Source organism: Aphis gossypii, chromosome 2 (assembly GCF_020184175.1).
Source record: "Aphis gossypii isolate Hap1 chromosome 2, ASM2018417v2, whole genome shotgun sequence".
Lineage (NCBI taxonomy): Eukaryota > Metazoa > Arthropoda > Insecta > Hemiptera > Aphididae > Aphis > Aphis gossypii.
The window spans coordinates 79481019-79493678 of record NC_065531.1 but is presented as its reverse complement, the minus strand read 5'-3'; the positions used below and the strand labels follow the sequence as shown (position 1 = coordinate 79493678).

The following is a 12660-nucleotide window of genomic DNA, read 5'->3' as shown; positions in this document are numbered from 1 at the left end:
GTCACATTAGTTATTACGTAGTAGTTATTAAACTACCTATAAACTATAAGGAATAATTATTAATTAACGTTAATCGCCTGATCACCACAAGAACTCACATTCGTTTAAAATTAACGAAATTTTTTCGTAAACTGAAGTGTGAATTCCTGAATTGACAACCATTAACTTCGATTACTATACACGAGATTCGTGCATACTGCGTTCTGCTCATAACGTTCTGCTTAGAAGGGCTAGAAAAAAAAAAAGAATGGCTTCGCTGCAATCAAAGGATATAAGGTATAATTTCTAGACAGTTAGTTGTAATGGTTAGTGATAGTTACAAAGCACTAACCTATGGACATTTTTCTTTAAGTGTTTAAAGTGTATTTATTTTATAATATCATGACTTAATAAATTATTTAGTTTATTCGACTGCAAAGTGATGGCCCTAAAATTAAAATATAAAAAATACCAATTGTTTAACCGACACTATTAATAAATACTTAATATTAGTAGAATGTCCATGATGTAAACTGTGTTGGGTAGTTACAACGTTTGGTCAAATTGGTACCTAATATAATCAAATACCTATTTTCTCACCGTCATCATTTTAAGACTTAATATAAAGACTATTTTCAAGAAACAAATAAATAAGGTGGATGTCAGTGTGGTTTATACTAAATATTTTGAATAACTTATGTCCAGCTTCTAAACTGATTGCCAATATTATGTGTCAACGTTTTATTTCTATCCTTGATTAAAAATATTGAAATATAACTTATAATTAAGAAACGAATTTGTATGCATAAAAAAGCCTCAAAATATGCTTTAAATATTAAAAAAAAAAGGTATTTCGTTGTCTTCACTACAAGATCTTTATCCTTAAATGTTCATCAGATTTCAAAAAGATCATTCCAATACATATATAAAGTTGCATATAAATCTGACCCCTGCCTATAAATGTCATAATTAATTAAACATATTTTACCTATGAAAGTTAATAAATCAATTTTAGGTATGTTTGCTTCTATTTTTGGATTGTTATCGTCATAATATTTTTAAAAATTAAATACTTATAATAATTTTCTATTTATTTTTTATGATAATTTGATAATAATTCATTTTTCATACATTCACAATAATTTAATTTAATTAAAAATATTTATTATTATTGTATTAAAGATAGGTATATAAATATATAACATTTTATTACCAGTAAAATTATATTATTTTAGTAAATAATAAAAATAAATTTAAGTATAATTTATTAATGTTTATTTTTTTGTTATGATACTATACAATAAAATTATAAGATTATTAAAAGATTTTCGATGCTAAGAAAATGGATAGGTAAATCATAATTTTATGTAGGTATCTGACCATTTTATTTTTACCTAATTTTTTTAAAGAAATTGTTTAAAGATCTTGGTAAACTTAATTATTTTGATTCATGCTTATTATATAATCATAATATATTTTTAGACTTTCTCAAGGTGTAGAAAGTATACCAAAAGTACTAACTAATGTATTTTTAAAAATACCAATTGGCATATGTTACCAGAAATTTGATGAAATGAGAAGGTAATTTTATATAGTTCATCATAAAATATATTCATAGGGTTTTGTTTTTGATTTTTAATTTATCCATTTTAGGAATAAAGAATTATGTGATATAAAGATCGTTGCGAAAAATGGTGAAGAAATATGGGCTCATAAAGTTGTTCTCGCAGCCAACAGTGAATATTTTAATATTATGTTCAATAGCCAATTTAAAGAATCTAAAGAATTGGAAATCAAAATTCAAGAATTAGATCCATATGTGTTGAGTTCATTAATTGACTTTATTTATTCATCTGAGTTAGTTGTAAATGAACAAAATATCAAAGTAAATTAATATTTGTCTTTTAATTTATAAATATAGTCTAATATAGTCTAATATGTATTTTTAAAATTTTTTTTAGGAAATTATAGAAGGAATTTGTTTTTTACAATTAGATGAAACAATTTGCAACAAATGTGTGGAATATATTAAATCAAGAATTGAACCCTCCAATTGTTTAGGTATAAAAGAAATGGCTGAATGTCTTGGATTAAAAGATTTATGTTTGTTTTGTTTAACTTATGCTTCAATTAAGTTTAGGTAAGTATACTTTATAGAAAATGATCCTCCTTGTAGCGAAAAATTTCAATAGTCTCTATTCATTTAATATAATATAATTCAACCTTTTTATAACAGAAATTTTTTTACAATGGAAAAAATTGTTAGTCCCATGCAATTCCGTTATAGAGAGGTTTTACTGTACACAATATATATTATACTATTTTTAAACTGTTGTAAAGGGTTCAGCTTGTTAGATAAAATATAATTTTAGGTACAGTACAGTACAAGCTAAATTGTAAAATGAGGAATTTGTTTTATATTAATGTTTTTCTTTAATTTTCTGTGCTTTATAAAGCAAAATATATTTTAATAACTCATAGAAAAACAGATATAGAACATTTTTTTTAAATTTTCAAACCAGATTACAAAATAATTTGTAAATTTTCATGTTTTTGAGACCTCTTTCTCTAATGTACCAACTAGATTCATTTCTCTGAAAAAATATTAAAATGGAAGGTTAAAGAATTTTTAATAATCTAAAACGAAAACAAAAAAAAAAATGAATTAAATAATATTGCAACTCAATGCATTCATTGCTCAGAATATAAAATTTGAATTAGTAAATTATTTAATAACTAATAAGTATAATATATGTGAATTATGAACATTTATAAATAATATTTAATCATTATTTATAACATTGTAATTATATCTATTGTTATTTATATTATTAATTTTTAAATATAATTATATAAAGCATCATACAATTAATCATTATTTTACAGTGATGTATATAAAAATGAAGAGTTTTTACATATAACTCTTAATGAATTAATACCAATTATTAAAAATGAAGATTTATGTGTAGCTGAAGAAAAGGCAAGTACTTTTTTCTGATATTATATATTTAAACTGAGTATTTTTTTTTTTTTTTTTTTGTATGGTTGGTTTGTATGGTATCTGATTGTCATATTGTATTAAACATGATTACAATTTTATATAATAGATAATTATAAATAAAATTCTGATTTTAAATAGGTGTATGAATCTGTAATAAAATGGATTAAACACGATAGAGAAAATCGTAATAAACATTTACCTGACTTAATGAAATATGTACGGTTACCAATTATTTCGCAGGAATTTTTGGAGAGTACTGTTGATAAAGAACTACTTTTGGAATTTAATAAAAATAGTAATTATATAATATTATATAATATATTTTTTTTAAATTTTGTCCATTTTGTAAAATAAATGTTGGCAGGTAGAGAATATTTAGATGGAGCTTATCCTGTTCATGGTACTGAGTTAAAAGCACCAAATTCTATCCGTACACAATATCGTTCAAATTATTCAGAAGTAAAAATTTTAGTTTTTACTAGTATTTGTATTACTATTATTATTTTTTGGAAAATTATTTACTATATTATATTCTGTATACTATTATGCTGTATACATAAATAATATAGTAATATGTAATAATATAATTTACAAAAAAAAATAAGATATAAATGTGCTTATTATTTGTTTATTCTATTAACCCTAGCACATGCATCATCAACCTAACCTAACTACTGAGTTTTTAGAAAATATGAAATATTAATCTAACCCAACCTAGGTACCTTCTAATTAGACAATCTTTTTTTTTCGTATTGGGGATATATTATAGTCTGAGGAGTATGCTCAGGAATTGGCAGAATTTCTATTCGGACAACCGTAGGTTTCTGAAATGCCCGGGGTGGGAGATGGCGGCTTCTCTTTCCAGACACCGTGGCTTGCTCGAAGAGTGGGTACCGCCCTTGACCGAGGTTCGAAACTGGCAACGGTACACATCTCAACTGACGTCTTAGAAAGCTCGGCCACTCCATTCCTAATTAGGCAATAGACTAAAGTTAGATACAACTCCCAATTGAATACAATTTGATGTTTGTACTATAGAAGGGTTCAAAGTTCATTATCTATTGAAAAAACTACCTAAAAGACTGGTGTGGTATACTGTGATATAACCTCATGTGTTATAACATTCATATGAAAGTTTAATTTGTTTATATCCAGTATCAATAAAAGTATTTGACAATTTGTATTTATTTAAGAGCAATAAAATAATAATTATTTCAATTCATCGAGTTTTAATTGATATGTTTCATCACACGGTCAAAAAGACCATGTGCATAGAATCTCATGAATATTTTTAATGCGTGTAATCTAGGGTTAATTTATAATAAATTTTCTAAAAATTAATAAAATAATATTCCATAATCTTAAGAAATAAACAATAAATTAATTTTATTTGTTTTAGTATGTTTTAGTTATGGGTATAAGTGGTAGTATCCATCATCCTCTTTTGTATAACGTTATAACAAATCAGTGGAAAACTGTATCAATAACTATTCCGCTGAATAGTTATGGTCTAACTGTTTTACTCAATGATGGTCGCTTATTTAGTGTTGGTGGTGTTTGTTATACAACTAGGAGCGAACATTTAAATAATTTGTTTCATGTAAGTTTGCCACTCAATTCATGTCATATTTTTGATGCTAACACAAAACATTGGAGATTAATGAAAAGGATGTTGAATCATCCAAATGAATCCAATATCGTTCAGATTGGTAGTCGTATTTATGTGGTACTGTGAACTAGAAATTGATTATTATTAATTACAATTAATTACTTATTCACTTAGCTAATATTATTTGCAGCCAGATATTTATGATAGTGAATATTATGATATTGAAAATGATAAATGGTTTAAAATGAACTCTATAAATTTAAATCGAACTGATTATGCAGTTATTGCTCTTAATGGATTTATATATGCTGTAAGTTTATGCATATAATATATATTATGTATGTGTTAGTATATTACATTAATTTACTTAAGTTATACATTTTGTATACTTGTAATAACTGCATATAAGACTATCTGTATGTATTCAAAAAGTGAATTTTTTTAATTTGTATATTTTTAGGTTGGAGGAAATCTTACATCATATGGTGTTGAAGTTGTAGAACAGTTTGATCCAAAAACTAATACTTGGAAACAAGTGGCATCAATGTTAAAAGGTAGAGTTGCTCCTACACTTTGTGTATTGAACAGTTGTATGTATGCTATTGGAGGAAGAAACTATGGGGATATCTATTTGTCTTCAGTGGAAAAGTATGATCCTTCAACTGACTCTTGGGAAAAAGTGACAAATTTAAATCATAGTAGATCGAATGCAGGTTTGTTAAAATAAGCTTTAGTATAAAGCTAATTTACTTATATGTGTATAAATTATGCAATAGGTGCTGTGACTGTAAATGGATTGATTTATGTGTTTGGAGGTGAACACAGCAATTTCACAATAGAAGTATATTGTCCTTACAAAAAAACATGGTCAGTGTTGTCGTCAAAAGTACCTGACACTTTCGATAATTATGGTTGCTGCAATGCGTTCAATGTCAAACGACACATTCAAAATGAAGTTTTAAAGTTAACTGATTAAATATAACTCCTATTGATTTTTTTTAAAAAATTTTTACTATTAATATATAATAATTGGTTATGAAAATACTGATTATTTATATGATGTATTATTATGTTGAGTTTTCTTAATCGTTTTTTGTTAAATTATTATGTTGTAACGATAGCCACTCTTATCAATGGTGGGCATTCACTTGTTAAAAAGTTAAGTTTTTTTTAAGATTTTAACTTAACTAGTAAGTTGTATGTACTATAATAATAATTTTAAGGTTTATGTTTAGTGCTAAATGTCTTGATTGTGAGGGTTTCATCGATGGATGATTTCCCTCATCATGTGCTTTATGTGCTGTTTTTTTCTCTTATTGCGTCTGTGTTATGTCAGTCATCTTTTTTACTTATTGTGTAATATAATAGTATAATACAGATTGTAAATTTTTCAAATAAAAAAAAAGAAATAAAAAGCTTCTCGGTGAATGTTTGTACATATCAAAATACTAGTGCAATTTGTGACTTATGAACATAGGCGTGCGCAGACCTCTTTTCCAGAGTATACAGAAGACTGCCACTATGTGGATACAGTGGAGGGGCAATGGGGGGATATTGAAAAATGGTCTTTGGTATGTGTGAGGTTTTGTGTTCGTACAGGGTATGCAGCGGCATATCCTGCATACTCCCTGCGCATGCCCATGCTTATGAATATTATTACTTGAAGTTAAGTTTATTTAATTTTCTATCTTAACTTTTAACTTATATGTATAGTTATTTTTTTTTTTTGTTGGTTTACTTTTAACTTTAACTGAAAAAAATTTAATTGAATTAACTTAACTAGCCACAGTTAATTATTTTCATTAACTTGTCCACCTTTGCCCTTTATAGTCAATGGCTAGAATGGGTCTCATCATCAAAATCTTAGTGTATACATCTTATTGTATACATATTCACACATATAACCACATCACAATAATATAGTCATCTGTGACCAATAGCGTTATACTGTTATGCCCTTAAAATAAATAATAACTGTGTTAACCACTTAGATCATACCCAACTACTATTTGCCGGATCCCTACAATGACACTGTCCCTGCGTATGCTTTCGGCAATGGTCATATTTAATATAAGTTCATTATAATAAGTTATATTTCAGTCCAACCAATAAAATATTCTTTTAAGTATACCAAATAAATTGAATGTATTTCTAATTAATATTATACTATAACTGTATCAATCTTATTCCTCACTCATTGGTACAATTAACAATTGGTAAGCTTTCAGGTTAGGTTTCAGGTAAGTAGGTTGTGAGTTCATTAGGTTATTAGGTAATTAAATCCTCATATATACATGTGTATGCACTTGTGAGTATATGTGAGAAGGTAATTATAGGATGTGTGTGTGTGTGGTATATCATATTTACATAATATACTTATATATACCTATATATTAGTGATACAAATTACCTATATAAGTATAATTTTAATATGAGATACTACTAACCTTTTGTTATTAAATAAACTTAACTAACAAATATATTATGTTCAAAATTGATTAACAAATTATAATTGTAATAAACTAAAAACAAAAATGTAATCATTAACACTAGTACTAAGAATATCATACATGTTATATGCAATTTTAGATTTCTGTTCAAACTTTATACATAAATATTTTTTTTTTTTAGAAAGGAGGTATTACGGACCCCGTACTGATACTACTTACAATGTTTGGTGATGACACATTTTATATAAAATAATTAATACAAGCATGCAAGGACAGGACAAGAGAGTGTGGAATAGGTACCTATCTTATTAATAAAATAATTTAAAAATTAAAGTAGAAATACACTACACACGTGTCTATGGTAAAGAAGTCTTTTCGATAAAAATCGTGTATAAATCTTTGTTTAAAAAAACATTGACATAGGTATTATCTAAATTTTTGGATGTGTTCCGGTTTTTTTTCTGACATAACTTCATGTGGCGGTGGATTTTATCACGTGCGGTAGCGAGTTTCCGTACAGTATTAGGTTTTTCCGAGCGTTTCCGGGAGTTTTGACTTTACCGGAGCTATAGGCAAGACCCGCCTATAAAATACATATATGAGTACGAACTACAAAACGCAAACCTAGTCAGTACACGCATTGGTCTACAAGGACGAACAGTGAGCTACTGTCAATGAAAAATTAATGAACGCAACAGAATACGATTAGAGTCTACAAAAAATCGAGAGCTTTATAGTTTATACCTAACTCATCGGAACAATAGTTTTTAATAAAAAAATATCACCATTCTTCCTAAAATACTTAATTTTTATTTTGGAGAATACTGGGAGTTTTTATTTTGACCGCTTTAAAGAATCTAAACTCTAAAGCAGAGGTGTCCAACCTTCTGTGAAGACCGAGGCAACATCATATAGGTAGACGTTTTTGTGAGCCACATACTTTTTTTTAATAATAATACATTCAAATTTAATGATTAAATTATATACTCTATAATGAAACAATACATTTTTTTATAATTTTACAACAGGGAATAATAAGCAGAAATACCTATGTTTACAAGTATTAATATTTAATAGTTTAATTATAAGTTCACAGAAAAATATATATTATATACAATTAATTCATGGTTTTTAAATTTAAGTGAGGGCCGTATCAAAATATAGCGTGGGCCGCATGCGGCCCACGGGCCGCGGGTTGGACACCCCTGCTTTAAAGCATGGGTGTAGGCAGGAAATATTTTCGGAGGGGGTTTTGTTCTATATATTTTAATCTAAACATTAAGTTTAATTGACAACATTTATTTTAAAATTGATTTATCTTTAATTTCGGAGGATGAATAAACGGTCGTAGCCCTTTCGGCTTTCGTTTTACAAAAAGATCAATTTCCAAACGGCTCCCGTCAAAAAGGTTTTACGAACAGGTAAATTTTCAAACGGTTCCGGTTTTTTACAACACAAGTTAATTTTCATTTCATACAGACTTAAAACTGTAGAAAAAAAACTTAAGACTTAAAAGGGTTAAAAGAGGTGTGGTTAAACTTTTGCTAGAGTTAACTGAGTGAGTAAATTATAAAACTTATACAGAAAAATCGTATATTGTGAATTTTTTATTAAAATAATACTAAATTAGTGTTAAAAAAATGATAAAAATGCATAAACATAATATATTATAAGTAGAAGTATAAAAAAAATCATACATTTGGCAATTTTTTAGGCATTTTTTTGTATTTAATCCATACGTGTTATTTCACTAGATTAAAATTGGTCTTCAAATGAACTTAAGTTTTTTTTTAAATTTAGGTGTACTGACATGACTGCAGAGCTTTAGGTAGTTTAATTTTTTTTTCTAAGGGAACCGTTTAGGTATTTCCTGATTGTTAGACCTTTTTTGACGGAAGCCGTTAAGAAATAAACAAACAATAGACGGGAGCTGTTTGGGATCCGACGGCTTAAACAACCCTCCCTCCCTTACCTACACCCATGATCTAAAGTACAAATTAAAATAAGTCATTGTATTGTCAATACTCAATACTTTTAATAGGTACATTCACCATTCATCGTTAATCGTTACGCTCAGAATCGAAAAGTTATTTATTTGTTATTATAGAATGTCAAAATAATATGTGTACAATGCATAAACCAAGGTCTATTGTGTCTTCCCACGTCGCCGAAACCCAATTTGCCGAATTCCAATTCACCGATAATTAATTTGGGAGCGGATTTTAATGTACCATCCATAAAAACTGCAATTTCATTACTACAAAGTCGATTTAAAAATCCTTCTGTTTCAAATATAATTATTTTATCGTCATTTTCTTCTGAACCTTAATATAATTTATTTTTGTTTGTATGATTTATAAACATAATACACATATTATTATAATACTTATATTGTATATCGACGTATGATATCTATTGATATTTTTATAGAATAGGCGTGTTTAAATTTTAAAATAATGTAAAATAATTACCTAATAAAAAATCTTTCCCTTCGTCTGTAGAACGCTAATCACCTTCAATCGTTAAAATAGGCCCATAATTTTGAAGTTAAAGGTGGATTCATTAAACAATTTTTTCTGTAACTGAAACTTTATTTGCTAGTGAACACTGTAATAGCATTTACAATTTCAGAATTTGTAGCACCTTGTATTCCTGAAGTTATTACAGATCTCCTTATTTCTTTAAATGCTTTAGATACTGGTTTCGTTGGATTTTCCGAAAGTTCCTTCTACATTAATCATATTAAAAAAAAACAAACATTATATTATTATTATGTAGCTTAGAACTTGATGCACTTAAAAAGTATTAAATATAACGTATGCACTTATAATTTATAAATAATAAATATGTTTTAAAAATAGGCATTTTTTTTTTTTTTACTCAACATTTTCGAAAACCACGATTATTAGCTAATTTAACTCCGGTGTGTTGGGTTATCGTGGTTTTTCGATAGTACAACATCAGTGTTATTTTTCAAAATAGCACCACCGCTGCAATTTTGGATATACATTTATAATATTTGATTTTGTCCCGTATTCTATCCATTCGATGAATAAAGTTATTAACTACTATAATAAATGTTTTTCGGATTTTATTTTGAACCATACCATTTTAATTTTTAATAAGCACTTTTCAATAGTTATACTACATTCTGGAGTTCACAGTAAAAACGGCTGGAATGAACTAAATTCACCAATCTATACTCCATAATATGAATTTTATATGTGTGGAAAAACATTTCAACATTGAACTTATACCGACAGGCGACAACATACCATAATATTATCGCTATCATATCAGTTTTCAATAAAATTATTGTCTACTGTTGACAAATAAGGAAAATTGAAACTGTATTAATAAAACTGTTAGGTACCTATATAATATACCTAATTAGTCGGCGAACCGAGACGTCGTCAAATTAGACTGTCGACGAAAAGAAAATATTTAAAAACTGGTGTACCTACTTGTCGGTAAATTGGAATTCGGTATGAAGCTCTATAAATGGTTTAACTTAACAATGATGATGTTAAATAAATAAGTCATCACTGGAAGTTGCTGACAAGACGTGACAACTGACCCAACATGCAAATGGCAAATCTAACCTAGTGCGGTACAAATCGTGAGATCTGAACAAACAAAATAACAATTGTGATAGATCTGACTACATTTCGTTACAGAAATCTAAAACATTTTTTTATTCGTGTTTTGACATCCTATTGTCGATAATCCGGCGAGAATCAATTCCATATTACCTAATTTCTCAAAGTTATCTCGTCGCCCGATTGATTGCCTTAGCGCCTACCTACCAATACAAAATATCTATCTTAATAACTCCTACATTTATTTTAATGTAAACCCAAGAACATAATTTATTTGTGATACCTACATAATATATGTATATATATTGTAGGTTAATGGAATTATGTATAATGTTGTTATACCACGGTTGTCTTGAAAAAAATAACAATTAATTACATTAGAAATTAATTAAATACATTTTGATAAATATCTAAATTATTATTTTTATTTTACACACCTTCTACATGAAAATATTGAAATTTATATGCAATAATTAGAATAGGTAGGTACTTACGCCTTAACGGGAAAAATATTTATTAAATTAAATAATGATTGCAATCGAACAACGGAATCATTGATGGCCGACGGGTAATTCGGATAATCATCAGCCGTCATATGCACTTTATACACCTGTCTATAAGGTATGGTCGTGTGGACGAAAATTATATTTATTATTATTATCGTTGTTGAGTATGATTATCATTATTTGTTAAATCATCTCCGGCGGCGGTCAATAGTCACTACAATAATTCTTTATTATTAATTTATTGTTTTATTTGATATTATAGCTATGCGGCGACCGCGGTGACTCAATATAGTTAAGTCCACCAAAATATTCTCCCACGACACTTATATACTATACATAATACGAAAGCTGAGAGGGAGAGTCTATTAAAACATTAAAACACGGTATTGCGTTACAAACACATATTAACATGTAACCACTAACCATGTAGTCATATTAAAGAGCACATGCTTCATTCCTGGCCAATGATGAGGATGAGGATTCATCTAGATCGACGAATAATTATTACGATAATGTAATATTTTAATGTAGGTAAGTAATGAATCGATACGTCGATGGGGGCTGCAGTCTATGGAACAGTCGTCCCGTGAGCGATAAATATTGTTTATTTTTACATATAAACGCATATCATGTTATTATAATAAAAGTAAGACTTACCAAACTATATACGAAATTGCGAAAAAGGGATTATATTTTATATATTATGGCAAATTCTAAAATGATTGTATGATATTAGGTACCTATTTAGGTAACTATATAAATTATTGTAATCGGCTCAAACATAAGTGCAACTATTTGATGTGAGTGTATTATTGTGTATTATAAGGTATTAATGGCATTATTTTATCGATTATAATTTAAAATATTATCTATATCTACAATTTATTATGATAATCATTATTATTAATTATATTAATAAAATATATAACATGTAAATAATGTACGAATTAAATACAATATCAATAAAATAATAGGTTAATTATGAATATACTACATATTTATGCAGTAACATTGATAATTCATAACATAAGATATTATAAAATCTGTGTGAATTTGAATATCGAGCACTTACATATATTTAAAAAAATAATTTTTATAAATATTTTTTTTTAACTTGAAACATTTGTATAATTGTATATAATGGTTTAAATAATTTATAAGCTTTTAGTGAATGGTGCAATAATTTGAATGAACACATTTAATGTAAATGACCTGACATTATAGGCTGACAATATATCTATATTAGTCGATTGTAAATAGGTACCAAATTGGGCCCTGATAATTTTTGTGAATGTGATACTTTAACTTAGGTTAGGTTGTGCTAGGTTGTATGATAGTGTAGAAATATTAAATAAGAATTTATTAATAATAAAGATATATTATATGTTAGCCTTAGCGATACGTCCATTTAAAAAGAAAGAAAACGAGAAATTAGTGGATTTATTATTGAATTTAAATTTTAAAGTTTAAAGCGACTGTAGTGATAGTCTTATGATAAACTTATGAAAATATTAGA

The 12660-nt window shown here is 27.2% G+C and overlaps 1 protein-coding gene across 2 annotated transcripts; it reads left to right on the top strand.

The window, feature by feature from the left end:
• The first annotated feature begins 41 nt into the window (after positions 1 to 41).
• LOC114122762 (kelch-like protein 3) lies at positions 42 to 6009 on the top strand. Of its 2 annotated transcripts, none has more exons than XM_050199183.1 (11): positions 42 to 276; positions 1462 to 1560; positions 1633 to 1864; positions 1941 to 2119; positions 2866 to 2959; positions 3119 to 3275; positions 3345 to 3439; positions 4380 to 4580; positions 4780 to 4899; positions 5050 to 5302; positions 5366 to 6009. In XM_050199183.1, exons 1-11 carry the CDS (start codon positions 248 to 250, stop codon positions 5563 to 5565), a joined length of 1659 nt encoding a protein of 552 aa, XP_050055140.1. In that variant the 5' UTR covers positions 42 to 247; the 3' UTR covers positions 5566 to 6009. The 2 variants fall into 2 exon arrangements, with proteins under 2 accessions (XP_050055140.1, XP_027841319.2); XM_027985518.2 differs by having other exon boundaries at positions 4380 to 4706.
• The last annotated feature ends 6651 nt before the right edge of the window (positions 6010 to 12660 follow it).